The 17,696-nt window shown below is 38.4% G+C and overlaps 2 protein-coding genes and 1 non-coding gene across 6 annotated transcripts in view; 2 read left to right on the top strand and 1 right to left on the bottom strand.

Annotated features, from left to right (window-relative positions):
- adam15 (ADAM metallopeptidase domain 15) overlaps positions 1–1,985 on the top strand; it is a 44,327-nt gene extending 42,342 nt beyond the window's left edge. For all 4 annotated transcript variants that reach the window (XM_017713119.2, XM_037537165.1, XM_017713117.2 and 1 more), the window contains 2 exons: positions 412–584; positions 948–1,985. In XM_017713119.2, the coding sequence (XP_017568608.1) occupies positions 412–584; positions 948–1,017 (243 nt within the window). In that variant the 3' untranslated portion in view covers positions 1,018–1,985. The remainder of the gene's footprint in view (positions 1–411; positions 585–947) is intronic.
- Positions 1,986–4,566: 2,581 nt separating this feature from the next.
- Positions 4,567–4,757, bottom strand: LOC119263130. The gene has a single exon (XR_005130141.1). It is a non-coding gene; the product is annotated as a U2 spliceosomal RNA (small nuclear RNA).
- Positions 4,758–5,515: 758 nt separating this feature from the next.
- LOC108436565 (semaphorin-4A) lies at positions 5,516–17,643 on the top strand. The gene is made up of 14 exons (XM_017713115.2): positions 5,516–5,723; positions 9,238–9,398; positions 9,593–9,640; positions 10,411–10,506; positions 10,587–10,680; positions 10,915–11,034; positions 11,167–11,294; positions 12,797–12,978; positions 13,091–13,229; positions 13,984–14,173; positions 14,278–14,393; positions 16,035–16,198; positions 16,356–16,444; positions 16,559–17,643. Exons 1-14 carry the CDS (start codon positions 5,627–5,629, stop codon positions 17,050–17,052), a joined length of 2,118 nt encoding a protein of 705 aa, XP_017568604.1. The 5' UTR covers positions 5,516–5,626; the 3' UTR covers positions 17,053–17,643.
- Positions 17,644–17,696: the final 53 nt, after the last annotated feature.

The following is a 17,696-nucleotide window of genomic DNA, read 5'->3' as shown; positions in this document are numbered from 1 at the left end:
CTCCACTCTGCTGGACCTTCAAGTCTCTGTTTAGTTCTTATTGTTTTTGATTGCTGTGGTACCTCTTTTTAAAATGAATTGCAGTGCACTTGGACTGTTTTGGAAAAAGGGAAAATTAAAGTGCTCTTTCTGCAAAAAATCAAATTCACAGTGTCTTTTCACTTCAGGCACATTTGGTGTTGGCTTCTTTAGTTTTGCACTGCAGTTACAAGATGAATGTAGCTAACAAGTAATGAGAGACTATAACTCCAGCACAAAACCAAAGAAGCAGATTCAGCCACCAAACATGCCTTAGCTGATTGACAAGGGGAAAACTGTTTGACTTTTGCTTGAGTCATCACTTCAAGTGATCATCATTCTCCTCTATTAACAGAATCTTGGCTTTTGACATTCTGCTGTCTCCTGTTTTAGATCCAGACCCCTCCTCCCCCAAAACCTCCAGTGCCCAAAAAGCCTTTGCCTGCAGACCCTTCTGGTTATCCCCCTCCCTTACGCCTGCTGCCTGCCTCGGAGCCAGCAGGGAACCATAAAGCTGCTGTTCCCTCTTCCAGCTTCACTCCCTCTGCTGCTGCTGTTCCTACAAGGTTCGCATACTGTCTCAATACTGTGTGTGTGCATGTATATATAAATGATAATGCTGCTACTATTTAAATATTACATTAAGTTAAATTCAATCTTTATATTTTGATCCGTCTCAAGTAGTAGTGCATAATTTACTGGTTTGGCCGGCTGAGATTCTTGCACAGGTGTGAGTTTGTCATAGCAGTTAAACTAGTATGCCACAAATAAGCACAGATAACATGATGGATAAACTTGTTCAAAAGCAAAGGAACATCCCAAAATAATATGCCACTGTTAACCTACAAAAAGGGAAACTTAACCACCTATAATGGGTTTATTTTAATTGTTGCAGAAAATACTGATTAATTCTTTCTTCTTTTATGTAGACGTGCCCCATTGCCCCCACTTAGGGGCCCACAACACCCCAGGAAATACACCAACACTACCCCTATGTAACCATTGAGGACATGCTGTTCTGCTGTTGGACCAGCGTGGACCAGCCGTGGCCAGCAGTGTGCTGCAGACTTGCACAATTCTAATTGCACTGACCATGAGAGAGGACTTAGCTATGACTTATAAATGGACTTTGACAAACACCCTAAAAAGGATTCCATCCATTTCTGCAAGTGGCATTTCAGACTGTGCGGGAAAACAAGAATACCATGCTTGTGAAGACATTTATCAACGGATATGCAGATTGTAAAAACAACCAGTATGTTCTGTCAAACACATGGATATATGCAAAAAGTTTAGCCAGTCAATGCCTTGAAGGTGAAGAATGGAGATCAGTGCTCAGCCTTTGCATGGAACCTGCTATGGACGTTTGACAGATGTGGATATAGAATGAACTAAATAGGCGGCCCAATGGCCCTGTGCTGGCTACACCAGATGAGTGAAGTCTGCAGGCTGCTCTGAACTCCTGTGCTCTACATCATGACCAAAAGCCTTGGAAATCTACACTTTCAGACACTAACTAAAAATTCTTTACCCCAGCTGATGTGGCCTAAGCTAATCACTAATGACCCGGAAGGTCTATGGTCTATTGAGGAAGTGGTAGCCTACCATCCTACTGATTTGTGCCCTAGCAGCTAGCAAGGTAAAGGTTTTCCAGGGAAGTTTCCACAGTGACTGGCTGATATAATTTAAATAAAAATAGAAGTTCAGTAACAGAGGAAACTTGAGTTAGATTGGATTCTCCCCAGTGTCAGTGTGGAGTGCAGGCTGTAAGTTGTTCTGTTGTGCACTTGTTGTGCTCATCTCAGTGAATAAATCCCACGTTTGTATCAGTAGAAAGACAACGTCGGTGCTGAATGTTCGTCTGGAATTTTTGCCTTTTGTAAATACTGAGAGGGGAAATGAAAGATTGGTGTTTATCATGCAGTATACAGTATTTTTACGCAATAAACATGAAACCTATTTTTAAAGATGGACTGCTTTGTGTTTTACTCTGTTGCTACAGTGGGGTCCAAAAGGTTCTAAATAAAAAGATTAAAAATTCTGGACTGGTAGTTACAACTGACTGCTGAGGCTTTTGTACAATGAGGTCAAGAGTTTTTTTTTATTTTTTTTTTTTTATTATTTGTTCTAGTCTTGAAGCATAAGTTCAGATGACATGGCTCTGACCTACGAAAACAGGCATTACATTTAAGCCAAAACATTGTATTTGTGAATTGTATTTAAAAGCGTAGATTCACTTTTAAATGTGAATTTATTTCTGGGATTAATTTTGGGGTCTTAGTACCTTCAGTTCCATCTTCAGATTTGTATTTTGTTGATCCTAGTTTGTTTGGTTGTTTTGGTTGGTCAGCGTTGTTGTGCCTCTCTCGAAATCGCAATCATAAGGCTACGTGTAAAACTATCAACTGTAGTCTCTTCTGGGTTGTGATTGATACTCTTCACAGTAAAAGACTTGTCCCTGTTGTCTCAGATAATTTATATTTAAAGGAACCATCAATTGACCAAGCCTTCTAGTCAGGCGCTAGGATCGCTGTCCTGAGAAAAAACCAATGGGCTCATTTGGAGCTTTTATGCAAAACTGCAATTTGTAAGTGACGATTATTAGCTTTGACATTTTGCCCCATTCGTCTCCAGTCAGCTGACCTGTTGCTGCCTTACGTTTTGCGACACTGCCTGATCTGTACCCTACATGGGGTGCTTTGCTGAAACCACAGCATAAGCAGTCTCATTCTCTGTCCTTGTTTAATGGTACTTAGTTTTGTGGCGTCAGTGCACGCCTGGGTTAGTTCAGTTTAAGAATTTAAAAGGGTGAAGGGTTCTGGTTAATTTAGAAACCCCCTTACACGTGTTTTTCTGCAGGGTGGGGGCTGGCATTCGGTAAAGAAGCATTTGTAACAGGCTTCAGTAAGCTAGATGGCTATCAGTTAGAGCTGACATTCTGAGTAGAAGTTATAAGCACAGTAAAACTGTCTCTGTTGAGTTGTTTTCAGTAAAGCTGGAATATAGATATTGACTCTCGTTTCTTGTGGAAACCCCCACGCTATAGAATTATGTTTCATTTATGTGTGAAAAGATTCAGGTTGGAGCACAGAGAAGCATGAGGGGTACAGCCAACGTGTTACCATCACTTTGGTTTAGAATGAGAGCATATGCCTGTCGCTAAATCTCAAGTGGCTCCATCCCTATATATAGTTATTCCACATGTTCCATATCCCATATGGTTGGTATAGTGTAGTGGGTAACACCTCTACTTTCTATGCCGTAGACTGGAGTTCAATCCTCACCTGGGTAAGCACCCTACACTATACCAACAAGAGTCCTTGGGCAGCCTCTTTTACACAGCCTGTGTAAAATGATCAAATTGTAAGTTGCTCTGGATAAGAGCGTCTGCCAAATGTAGTGAATGTAAATACAGGCCATGAAATTATGGCATCTACACTCAAATAGCACACTTAATGTTAGACAGGATGTTATACAGCTAGGACTGAACATAAATGTCTTTCATTTAAACATTTAATGTACTATTTGTGTGTGGTAGCCTTATAATATAATGTATAATGTATAATATATAATGGCCTACACTGTGCACACCACACAGAACTTATATATACATATATACATACCTAGATATATATATACACACACACACACACACACATACACACACAAACACATATGTATATATTACATTACTGTGTATATATAATGACCACAGCCGGTTTCACACTCTTCTCTGGGTCGTGAGTGCGTGGGGAGAGAGGTGCAGCGGCGCTGTCAAAATGCGCCTCATTCGCACGGCAGGAGTGAGGTGCAAACCTGTGCGAGTTAATGAACGCATCATAAAGATGGTGGGTAAAGTTCACCTTTTTGCTCACAAACTGTAATACAGCCACAATCCAGGCTTTACACATAGGGTACAGATTGTATAGCGCACTGTACAACTGTGGTTCAACAATGCCAAAGGTTCGCACGAAGCAAACTAAAATACGAACATGTCCGAGTAGATAAGGTGTGAATATGAGGTACAAAATGTAGACATAATACAAATTTGTACATCTGAAAATGGAACTTCTGATAATAATTTGTAATGAAAAACGTTGTATAACGTTGTTTTGCAAAACAAAAGCATTTTCACTGGCTTTTGGGCACTACTTCACTTCAAATGGAACACACTCCAATGTAAGTGCATAAGCTGTAGTGTTTACCACATGCACACCATTTTCTGTTTAATAACCAATGAATGGTCAGCATAGTGTAAATCACCAACCTTGGTCCTGGAGACTCTACCTTAAGTGAGTTAAGTGATACTTTTTTTTTATCCCTGCATTTAACCCATCCGTGAAGTGAAACACCACATACACACTAGTGAATACACACACATTAGAGGGCAGTGAGCACACTTGCCAGGAGCAGTGGGCAGCCCTATCCACAGTGCCCGGGAAGCAATTGGGGGTTAGGTGTCTTGTTAGGTTAGGTGTCGGCGCTGGGGATCGAACCGGCAACCTTCCAGTCACAGGGCCAGTTCCCTAACCTCCAGCCCACGACTGCCCCCTTTGCATTGTTCCCGGACGTACTGCAATACCAGGTCAATGCGTGGAGCGGACGGAGCAAGCCCCTCTTCTGTCTCCCTGTTCTAAAAATCAATTTAGTATTTAGTCCTCATATAGAGAACATATCAGATATTAAACTGATAAGAACAGATACTACACTTGATCTTAGCCAAAAGGTGGAGACGCGATCTACAAATGTACAATGAACCTTCCTACAAAGTCTAGTTCTATCTGTGCTCTGTCACATCTGCTCCAGTTAATTAACTCCTTCATAAATCCTTGACTGGATCAGGTGTTGCCTGCGGGCTGGGGCAGCTTATTAGACGTAGGTTGGAACTAAACTCTGCAGGAAAGTAGATCTTCAGGAGGAGGGTTGGTGACCACTGATGAAATTGCTATTGTGAGAATGCTTGATTGCCACACTACTTCTGGACTTAAAGCTATATGAGGGTGCAAGTAAAAAGCAGAAAACTTTGTTCAAATATTGTTATTTATCCTAAATCCAAACTTTTGTTGATTGGCTTTTAGGAACTGTTGACTGTGTTGTGCTGATTGAGGACTGTACAGTAGTGTCAAGGTGTGTTGTGTGTTTGTTTGTAAATAAGACTGCTGTAAGTGGAGGACTGCTGGGGGGAACTTTTTTATTACTGTAATACATTATTTATTACTGTACACAGTTTATATTGTAAACAAGTTAAAGTAAAATGTGTTGTCTGGTCATCTCATATTTCCATAGCAACATCATCGAAAGAGACGAAGAAAGAGAACGTAATGAAACTAGAATCTGTTGTTTGGTGCTGACATAGTGATGCATGCACATTTGAACTGCATGAAGTGTGAAGTATAAGCTAAGACAGAAACATCATTAGTAGGAAGCGCTACCTAGGTTTCAACGGAACCTAGATGAGGCTGAAGCTGTGGTTTGTATTTTCCTTCCTCTTCTTCCCTCAGTTGACAAAAAAACACGCAGTCTGTTGCTGAGTTTCCTTGTGCTGGTGTTGTGAAGCTGAATCACAGATTAGAGAGCACATGCTGGTTTTACTTGCACTACTTTGACTATGGCGGGTGTTCATCAAGTTTGGAAAATCTTCACCCTCTTAGGATACCTGCACGTCTGTCAAAGCTCCAACACTCCCCGGACCTCCTTCTTCCTCGGTTAGTACGCTTCTGAAATCCTCACGTTTTGTTTGATTTTTATTTGCTTAAGTTGTTTTATTGGCATAAATTTTCTTTATTTGCACTTGCCTTTTACTTTACGTATAAACGCTGCGATGAGTGAAAACTCATTAGAAACAGTGAGAGATTTCTCATCCTCTGACCAGATTCAGTCTTTGCATTCATCTTAGAAGGTTAATCCAGAAATGATCAATCTTGATCTGAAATCAATTAAACAGCATTTATAAATCAGTTTGAGAAAATTACGTCATTTCGTGCTTTAAACACAACTGCAAATGATTAAAATGAGGTTCCTCAGTAGTTCCTGGCTTTGATGTGCAGCTCTAGAGGGGGAAAAAAAGCTTAAATTGGTAAATAATCTTTACATTATGCAGTTTGCTAAACTTTTTTTGCAATATTTTTATTGTTTTCACTGTAATTGTTATATCCAAGAGAATAACATATTAGTTTATCTTAACAAACAAACAAACAGGAACATTTTGTCACAGCGTGTCTAGGAGAATAGGTATACATGAGTCCCAGAGTTTTTGAAAATTAAAATAATGATGGAAAAAAAAACAGAGAAGTATTTAGAATTTATTTAGAAGTATTGCACAAAGTATTACACACGTCAAGCTACACGTCAAATATTGAAATACTCCACAGCTTTGTTCCCTATTCATAGTATAATTTATACTTTGGTTTGAAATCATAGGAAATGTGTTCCATTAAAACATTCCCCAATGGAACAAAAAAATGTGTGTAGGGGGCTGAGGGTTTTTCCATGAATTTAAACAGAGGTGTCACTTAAAACCTTTAGTCTTGAGTATATTCAGTGGTATATTAACATTAGTGATTAGAGATCTTCAGCATAGATTAGAAACATTAAGTGCAAAAGCCAGTCATTTCTAAGGAGCACAGCGCATTCTGTGTAATATTTCAATTGGACACGCTGGAAATAGTAAACTTCATATTGTTTCATATTCATTTCAGGATTTTTCATCTAAGGTGAGTTTGCTCTGTGATATTAAAAAAAGAAACACCTTTCCTATATAATTTGGTTCATTTTGCTGTGATTTTCAAAATCATACATAGCCATTTCTACAGAAGAAGGTTTAAAATCAGTATTCATATTAAAGTGGTCAATAGTTTTTCTTAGATGAGAATATTGTTCAGAATCAGAGGAGCTTATTTTAAATCTTTCCTTAAAGTTGATACAGTCAGTAGTTTCAAAAGTATCACATATATCACTGAGAGCTTTAAAAATCTGTTTGGCATTTGAAAAAATGTTTCAAAGAAGTGAGGGGCCATGAAGAAAGACCTCTTTCAATGAGAGGGTCTGAGCCATTACTTCCTCTAATTTAAGTTTTAAAGTTGAGGAGTTCAGAATGTCTGGACTAAGCAGTCAGACATAATAGTTAAAAGGCTTATCAGTTTTCATTCTTGGTTGTTTAGATGCCCATATGAAGGTTTTAAATAATTGCTTAATCCATTTGAAATGCAGAGTTAGCATATACAGTTAACCAAATCTTTAAAGGTTTTGCTTGAAAACCTTTGGTTGCAGATATGCCTGGGGGTCAATATTCTGACTTTAAGGTTAAAGAAAGTTGTAAGAAGAATTTGTGAAATTGATGGCAGCAAACTGTCAAAAGCACATTAGCTATAATTAACAATGTCTCACAGATTTCACGACAGCGATGTCACACTGAGTGCAGAATACATCAGACCTGGTGGTCTTGAACATTTCTCGCAAAGTACTAAACCACAGGGGACGCAGATGAAACACAGCAGCTAGACAACGATATCCACAGTAACCTAGTTTATCTGAGACGCAATAGACCAGAGCACAAAAGCACAAGAGCATCTCTCAGAAACTGTTTCTGACCACAGGACTACTGTTGACCAGAAGTTATTTTGGTGCTGAAACATCCTCAACAAAGCAGTGGCATTAAGTGTTAAGTGGGCACTAAGTGTATCAGGAAGTGTTTCTGGGGTTTTTACACACGTCAAAGTCACTGCAAAAGTGGTTTTGTGGTGAGAACCCATTGATCAAGAACTATAGAACAACTAACACAAACTGTGCGCCAACATGATCTACAGCAGCCTCTGTTCAGACAGGAGCACAACTCATATGACACAACTCAAGCAATTGAGACGAAGACTGAGTAAAATATTACTGTTTTATTGTTACTGATAGTTTAGGGTAAATTATACAGAGAAACATATTGACTATAGTCTGTAAAAATATGCATGCATTTTAAAACTCCTGCAGCACTGCTGTATCTGATCCACTCATACCAGCACAACACACATAAACACACCACCCCCACTTCAGTGTCACCGCAGTTCTCAGAATGATCCACCACCCAAATGATACCTGCTCTGTGGTGGGCCTGTGGAGGTCCTGACCATTGAAGAACAGGGTGAAATTATACAAAGTATGCAGAGAAACAGATGGACTATACAGTCTGTAATTGTAGAACTACAAAATGCTAAGTGGTAAGTGGAGCTGATAAAATGGATAATGAGTGTAGATACAAGGTGGGTGGACATAATGAAGTGGCCAGTTGGTGCATATGTAATACAACTTGTTTGGATCTTCCTGCAGAAGAAGTGTTTACAATTGCAATTTTAGAAATTTATTGAAATCCATTTATATATTTTAATTTTTCCTAGCCCTAGATTTTTGAATATCAGTAATAAAAAATACACTTATGTTGACTGAACAATAAAATAATTTCTTAAGGGCTGTTTCGGTTGTCGCCTGGGTTCGATTCCCAGCCGAGTGACCACCTTTCTGTGTGGAGTTTACATGTTCTCCCATGTCTACATGGGTTTCCTCCCACAGTCCAAAGACATGCAGTCAGGCCAGTTGCCTGATCGTGTGTGTGGATGTATATGTCTGTCTGTCTGACTGTCTGTCTGTCCCAATGACTGTTGGGATTTTTTGCTATTTTCTCAATGTCAATTTTGCTACAGTCTTTCTGTGTTAGATGTTGAAATGTTGAAATACTATGTAATGCCAGTGTTCATGTAGTCTGGTGTAGTCTGGGAATTTTCTATGAAAATGTAAAATGATTTTATTGTGCTATTTAGTATGTGATATATTTTTAACAAATACACATATACAGACATGCACACACAAAAGTACTTAAGTGTTTTATTTTTGAAAGTAGTTTCAGGGGGATAAGCATTGCACAATATAGAATAGCTATTTTTGATCAAATATAGTAAATAATTTTTAAAAATTGCAGTTATGTTTCTAAGTATTGGTGTGTGTAAATGTGTTTCAATTTCCCTTTTACACACTTCTAAACAAATGTTTATTAGGGAGGGATATTGTTTGGAGCTACTTTTGAAAATATGAACATTGGTCAGATGGCACTTCTGCAGTAAAGTGGTTTACATGGTTACCCAGACGTCAACCAAGTTGATCCACAGCTTTCCTTTTTACAATACCAATAGTGGTGGTAACTGAAATGTTCACATAGAAAATGCTGTTCTTGTTTAACAGGAAGTCCAGGCCGTGTGCTGTCCACATACAAAACATCTGATGTGCAGAACACCACAGCTCTGCTGCTCAGTCCAGATGCTGCCACTCTGTTTGTTGGGGTTAAGAACGCTGTGCTCTCATTGGATGTCAGTCAGCCTCATGTCATTACACCAAAAAACAAGGTGCTGACGTATAGCACTTAAAAGAAAAGAAAAAAAACAAACAAAGGCTTTTAACAGATAAACACAGCTAGTGTTTGTTTCTTAAAATGTCACTGTTTTGTTCAATGACTTCTTCAGAAAACAACATTTACTCAGCAATATTTAATGTTAAAGAAAGAGCACTACATAAAATAACCTCAGATTGTATTTTACAGTATGACTGGACACCAAAACATGGTTTCAGATGTCAGACTTCAGAGAAGGTGTGGTGTGTTTTGTTGTCATTATCATTCATGCATCCACCTGTTTATTTTCTTATCCTCGCTTTAGAAGCACCCAGTAGTTGGAAAAAGGTTTATGGACGTTTTTGTAATGTTGCAACATTACAACACACCTCATAATTAACAGTAGGCTAATTTTACTCTCTCTCTTTATCTAGGTCATGTTTCAGAAAACTTCTACCACACACTTAAAATGAATAACATTCAAATTATTAGGATTTGTTATTTTGCCTCTGCACATATTTTGTTGGGCAACATTGGGTGCTAAATCACAGAGCCAGATACAGAAACAACACATTTTAAATTCACCAAATATGTGTGTGGTGCTTGTGTGTACTGTAATTAACTGTGTGTATACTGTAATTATTTGTTTATGATGCTGATGAGCTGATGTTTGTGGAAAGTGTTTGTGTATACAGGTGTTAAAAAGTTTGAAATCACTAAAATAAAATTAGTTTTATTCTACAATAATGTATACTTTGTAGGCTTATAGCACTATAAATATACCAGAAGGTGTTTTAAGATTTTTTTATTCAATATTCCAAGCTTTGAGGGAACACTAAGAAGTTATTAAATAATGAGTACAATATTATATATATTTTTTTTTGTAATTTCTTGATAATTTATCTAACTCAGTTTTCGACATGTCAAGAGGTATTCTGGTAGCAGGTGGTGAAACGCAAGGTCAAACTGAGGTTACTGAATAAATGTTTTCTCCAATAGACTAACATTGTTTCCCTCGCTGTCTGTAGAATTGTGCCAATTTTGTCCGGATCTTGCAGTTTATCAACTCCACTCATTTGTATGCCTGTGGGTCATTTGCATTTAAACCTGAAGACATAATTCTTGTAAGTTCTGTTGTTTAAGTAACAAATTTTCTTATTTACTTATGTCCTGGTGTAACTTCCATTCTGTACCTCTCTCTTAGACTGCAGATAGTCTGTCAGTCAGCAGGGCAGCACAGTCTGCCAAAGGTGTCTGTCCTTACAAGGGATCTGAGAGGAACACAGCTGTTTTTGTTGGTGAGGGTGTATTTGGTTATGTGGATTCACAGCACCATCTATATGACATCTTGCAAATGACATACTTGTCACTATGTTTGTGTAGAGAAAGTATTGAGCATAAAAAGTGACCATAAAACGAGCAGTTATTGGGGTCAGAAAGGCATTTTCTGGCTGATTTTGACTCACCTAATTGTAAAACATGGCCATATGTATGTCTATTAATCGCACTCTTTTCATGACCTCTGTCCACAGATGGAGAGCTGTATACTACCACAACAGAGGACTATTTTGGAAGCACACCCGTCATCTCGCGACATTTCAGCAAAGGAAGAAACAACTTAAACCTTGACACTACCTTTAAAAAACTCAGTGGTTTGTCTTCTAGCTCCTGTCAGCATGAGATTTAAAACCTGCTCCCGGTGTGCTGCATGCACCCTAAACTATGACGATGATATGAAATGACTTCTCATTCTTCAAAATAAGTGCACTTTCTGTTTGTCTCAGATCCTACGTTCATCAGCTCCTCTTACATTCCCAGTGAGGGGAAGGTGTTGTTTTTCTTCAGGGAAGAGGCAGCAGAGTACAGCTACACGGAGCGATTCTTTGTGTCACGTGTGGCCCAAGTTTGCACAGTAAGCATTTTTCTCCTTATCCTCAAGTGAATACAGCTAAATCAAATGGGACTGAAATGGATGTGGTGTTGTGCTTTCTGGGTGTGAATATTTACTGAATTACAAATATATCTTGAACAGAAAAATCTGAATTTTTGATGTATCTCACATTTATAACACTGAAAAGTAATAGGTGGGTAAAAACCAACTTGCTTTAAGCAAAACACTGGAGGGGAGAAAACTACACAACAGTAGGTGTATACAAAAGAGGAAAACAGGCATAAACACAAATACACACAATAAACCTCAACAGCAATATAGCAACAACAATAAACACAACTTAAATTGCTAAACAACTGGGAAAGAGGGCAGTAGTGCATAGTGAGAGCCATGACATTGCCCGCTGCTCTCTCTCTCTCTCCTCTCTTGCACATGCACACACACGTCTCTCACTTTGTGCCGTCTTGGTATTCCTGGTATAGGGCGCAACTGTACAACCCCAATTCCAAAAAAGTTTGGATGCTTTCTGCCTCTCTAAAATGCTCTTTTTATACCCAGTCATGTGAGCTGATTGCAAATTGTCCCAATTTTTTTGAGATACGTTATTGCCATTAAGTTCTAAACAAGTTAATGCTTTTCATGAAATGGTCAAATGTCTCACTTTCAACATCTGATTTGTGTTCTATGTTCTTATATTTAATAAAATATGCTATGAGGTTTGCAAATCATTGCATTCTAACTTTATTTACATTTATTTACATTTTACACAGCATCCCAACTTTTTTTGGAATTGTGGTTGTATTTTGACAGAAATGTGAATGATTTACAAAACCAGAAGCAACAATCGTACACCGTTTTATATATATATATATATATATATATATATATATATATATATATATATATATATATAACCCTTTAAAACCCCTTTAAAACCCCTTTAATATGAAAAATTTGCACTTCTCCACAAAGACTGAGATGCTGACATAAACCAGACAAATAAAACTGATATAAAACTGCAGCCTTTTTCATATATATATATATATATATATATATATATATATATATATATATATATATATATATATATATATGCAGCCTTTTTCATATATATATATGAAAAATATATATATATATATGAAAAGGGCTGCAGTTTTATCTCAATTTGTCTGGTTTATCTCAGCACGGCCATCTTTGTGGAGAAGTGCAAATTCCCCTTCCTTTTAATGCCCCCATTGCTCACTAGCACCTCAACACAGAGTCACAAACAAAAATTCTTATACAGACAGTGAAACAACAGTGTCTTAGGTAATCTGATTACAGAGTTACAGGGGTGGGGGGAATTATTAATCAATATAATTTAGGAATATCCAAGTTAGCTGAATGACCACTGAATGATGCACTGATTGTGGCAACGGCATGGGGCTAAAACCTGGTTGTTTTTATTCTGTATTCCTGTTTTGCTGAAGTATCGAACTTCCTTTTATGTCATCAATGTGATACATTTAAGAATCATTTTGCAGGATGACAATGGAGGGGAGAGAGTCCTTCAAAAGAGCTGGACAACATTTGCTAAGTCCCAGCTCATATGCCAGACAGAGAAGCAGCTGCCTTTCAATTTGCTCCAGGACATTGTAATGATGCCACCAGCAGATGATGAATTGCCTGATAATACACGGTTCTATGGCATCTTCACATCTCAATGGTCCACACACAGCTAATAACTCATAGTATTTCCTTCATTCTCCAGATTTCTGGAAGTCATGTCTTAACTTTGTGTGTTTATCCTTCCATTACCTTATCTCTTTGTCTCTTAGGGCTCTAGGATCCAGTCCGACTGCAGTGTGTGCTTTTACACTAGGAAGCATTAAAGCAGCATTCTCTGGAGCCTACAAAACCTACACTGCAGAAACCTACCAAAGGGAACAACCTAATCCAAACTCCAAGCTGGGCAAAGTAAAGTGGGCTACATCTTGTTTTCCTGCATTTTACCCATCTCAAATATTTTTTACTGACAATGTAAACTTTCAAAATTGCAGTGTAGTTTAAATGTTTAAATATAAATTTAGTCATCCATAGTGGTTTGATGTCAAATGGTTAATTGTAGAGAAACTTACCAATGTTTTATCTTCATAATGGTTGTGACATAAACCACCATGGAGCCTACATATGTTGCCTATGTATAGGTAATGTTGCTTGTGATAAAAAAAAAAAGAAGAGGAAAATCTCAGTTTCCTTTGGGGACTATTTTGTCATTCTGCATAGATTTTAAAAATAGATTTTAGTCAAAAACCTTTTCACAAAACTATCATTACATTACATTACATTACATTACATTACATTACATTTAGCAGACGCTTTTATCCAAAGCGACTTACAAATAATGAGGTACATAGAACAAACATAGTCAGGCCTTAAAGGAGGCCAAAGGGTAATAGTGGGGTAGAGAAGGGAAGGAGGGCAAGAAGGAGATGAGGTTGGTAGGCTTTTTGATGGCTATCAAAAATAATTTCTAAGGCATAGTATTGTAAACCATTTTGTGTTATAACTTTCTGTGAGGTAGCTTTTGGAGGCCAGATATCTGGTTCCTTTCTCCACCCCTGTGAACAATTCTGGCGTGGTATGTTTCTCTAGAAAGTAACATTTTACAACCACTCTGGATGACTTAGTTTCCATCTTAGCAAATTAATTATTCAGACTTTTTTTGCAGTGTGGGATACATAATGACACTGACAGCACATTGAACTTAGTAAAGAAAACCTTCCTGACCGCTACCAGTGTGAAATCCGAGGGAAATAAGCAGCTTCTCATAACCAACGAAGTGCTGTACAGTCGAATCACAGCACAAACAGTCCAGGCTGCCAGTGGTCACATTTACACTGTCCTCTATCTGCTTACTGGTAGAAATCTGCTACAACTATTTTAGTACATAGTCATTATCTTTTTCTCTTCATTATTAAGTTACTTGAAGACTTTCATGCCCATGTTGCAAATATTTCTCTAGAGACTGGATTACTTCACAAAGTTGTGCTACAAAACAACGGATTCCACATCATTGAAGAGATCCAGGTTTTCAAACAACCACAAACTGTCAAAAGTATCCTTCTTTCTGTTACAAAGGTACGTCACAGTTTCTCATAACTTTTATGTCTAATCTTATTTGCTTTAGCATATACATATTTTTTACATTGTAGATTGTACATTCTGACATGTCCTGCGATGTGTCGTATAAATCAAGCAGACCAGCAATTTTAGCATCAGTTAATCTTCAGTGGTGGGAAGTGCGAATCAAGAGTTTTTTTAATGACTTTAAACATGGCACAGTGGTTAGCACTACATGTGCCACTTGAAGCTGTCGCAGAATATTGATAAATCATTTCAAAAGTTTGAGCTTGTGAATAAGGATCATAGAGATCAAAGATCAATGATGATAATCATGAAAACAGATGGGCAACTGGTGTGCAGAACTTCATCTCAGAAAGCACCACTTTTCTCGAATGGGCTACAACAACCAAAAACCATGTTAGGCATCATTTTTGTCGGGGAAGAGTAAGAAAGTGTGTCTCCAGTTGACAGAGAAACCTCAAAATTGGTCCTAAAGGCCAAAGGTGGCACAACATGCTATTAGATAGGTGTACCTGATAAAGTAGCGATGCAGTCTTTACCTCAGTTCAGTCTGAGATATAGGCAATTTTTCTATTTTGTTTCTACTCCCAGTGTGAGCATCGTTTTATAACAGCAACCTCTGCAGCATCACACCTGGCTATACTCAGATTGACGGAGAATGTGTTCTATATGGTTCTGTATAGAACATTTTTGAGAATGATTCTATACGGCACCAAAAAGGGTTCCTCTTTTGTTGCAAGCTTAACATTGTAACAAAAGAACCTTTTCTGGTCATAGCAATAGAAGAACATTTGAGGAACCATCTTTTTTAAGAGTGTAGGTAAAAGGAGGGTGGAATATCTGCATTACCTACCCCTTTAGTACAATGGCCACATCCAAAAATGAATGAAAAAGATGAAAATGAAAACACTTATGAATGCACTTCTAGTAGGTGCCTTATGTTGGCAGCCTATTTAGTATAGTAGTATATGTGGTATTCCTTTCTATTATTATTGTGATTTATTTATTATTATAGAGCAGGAGTGCACAACTCTGGTCCTGGAGGGCCGGTGTCCAGCACAGTTTGGAGGTTTCCCTTCTCAAACACACATACCTAACCTGCCAATTAACAGATAAGTGTAATCAGGTGTGTTTGAGCAGGCACCAAACTGTGCTGGACACTAGCCTTCCAGGACTGGAGGTGTGCACCCCTGTTATAGAGTATTCCTGCACAGTTTGGTGCTTTACCCTCTCAGGTACACTTCATTTTACCCATCAGTTAATTGTCAGGTTTAGTTAATGTGTTACTCTTGGTCCTGAAGTACCCTGTCCTGCATATTTTAGTGTTTTCCCAGCTTCCAACACATCCACTTTAAGTCATGAAGTGGTCTTTTATGTTCTTTCTATGTGATTTCTGATGGTTTTCTAAAACTTACACCTGCTCAGGGGGAGGTGTAAATGTTTAGTAACTACTAAGCTCAACATTGAAAAGTAGTTTGTGTGGTGCAACTCATTTGGATTTAGTAATACATGAACCTGAACTTAGTAAACACTTATGTTACAACCAGCATACGACTGAACTTATGCAGAGCTGGTGTAACAGATGTTCTCTACTTACATTTGACCATAACAAATAGTTTGGTGTGTCCTGTACAGGGTGTGGTATTTGTGGGCTCGTCCGAAGGTGTGATCAGGGTACCTGTGTCTAACTGCTCCTTCTACTCAAGTTGTGCTGAGTGTGTGCTGGCTCGGGATCCATTCTGTGGCTGGGACTTGCTGGGCAAAGCCTGCATCCCAGTGTCTGATATGAAGCCTGATTTGTGAGTTCACTGAGAAAATCACCAAAGACGTTTCTTTAGTGTGGCACATATAATGATCGTTGTTCATCACTGGTGCCTTTTATTTGACATGTTGTAAGTAATGAGTCAAATGTGTGCAGTGTCCCCTATCTCTTTCTCTTCTCTTTCTTTGTTTAAGGAACGTCTCAATACGTCAGGATATAGAGAATGGCAATGCTGAAGAGCAATGTAAAAACTTGACAGATAGGAGTAGTGCACTTGTCCGAAGTAAATACGCCCGACCTGACTTACTTTCAGCTTTCTATTGCACTTTGCATACGAAAATGAGTGGTCTACAAATCATTCTACATTAAACTATGTGTCTCTTTTTATGTCCTCCAGAGGTGGTGTCGGTCCAGCTTTACCGCTTGGTCATGCTGCCATGTTACTCAAGCTCCAGACAGGCCAAAGTGAGCTGGAGGTTCCCTAATCACAGCACCTTACCCCAGTCCCTCTATCTGCAGCATGAAGATGGTAGCCTGATCTTCTTTGTCACTCCCAGCACTGCCTTGGAATACTTCTGTGTAACTGAAGAGCAGGGCTTTCAGCAGACTGCAGCCATCTCTCTGAAACTACAGACTTCCTCTCGTTCCCAGACATCCTCATCTTGTTCTGGGCTGGAGCCGATACCTGTACCGGACTTGTATGAGGACACAATTATGCATCAGAAGATCTACTATAACGAGCTGGTTGCTGTTTCCTCTCTGTTGGCCATATGCCTCTTTGTGATTGCTGTTGGGGCGTTGCTGTGGTGGAGGAAGAGCCACAATACTGATCCTGCTGACCCTGAATGTTTGCCTGCTCACGACGTTGGGTTATCACTACACCTTAAGTAATCTGTAGATGCATAAAGATGCAACAAAAACTAGAGTTAAATTTTGAAATTACTGTCATCTGAACTGCTAAAGTCTAAAAGAGGTTACCACTTTCCTCCATAACCAGGGACTTTTGAAGAACAACCTTTTCATAGCTTTGTGGTCCGCAGAAGTTTTGGAAGTCTTTCAAAGGACATGAAAATGTCAGCGGGCCACGGACACAGTGTTTTCGGAACATTGAGAAATGTGTTTCCTGTGTTGCGAAATAAGTTTAAAAATTATGCTTTTTTAAACGTTTAAATGAGATTTCTTTCTGAGAGTAAAGCAGTAAAGTCAAGATCATGGTTCGACAGCCAAACTTGTGGAACACATGTGGAAATATTTGCAGAAAGGAAATGAAGCTACTGCTCAAAGGAACATATAATCTTTTGTCCTTTACAGCTTAAAATCACTGATGTTTTCCACACGTAAGACTGTGAAAACTTGCAGTTTCGTCCAGAATAAATATTTTAATATTCCTTTTTCAGTGCGCACATGATGGTCATACACATATGTTTCATTTTAACTTAATGTAAAATTGTATCAATAAATCATTTTTGTAATAAATGCAAACGGTCTTTTGCACGATGATCTTAAAACACTAGAGTTAGTGACGTGCTGGGGAA

Source organism: Pygocentrus nattereri, chromosome 3, assembly GCF_015220715.1.
Source record: "Pygocentrus nattereri isolate fPygNat1 chromosome 3, fPygNat1.pri, whole genome shotgun sequence".
In the NCBI taxonomy this organism is placed as follows: domain Eukaryota; kingdom Metazoa; phylum Chordata; class Actinopteri; order Characiformes; family Serrasalmidae; genus Pygocentrus; species Pygocentrus nattereri.
Note: the sequence above shows the minus strand (reverse complement) of the source record. Positions and strands in the feature narration are given on the sequence as shown.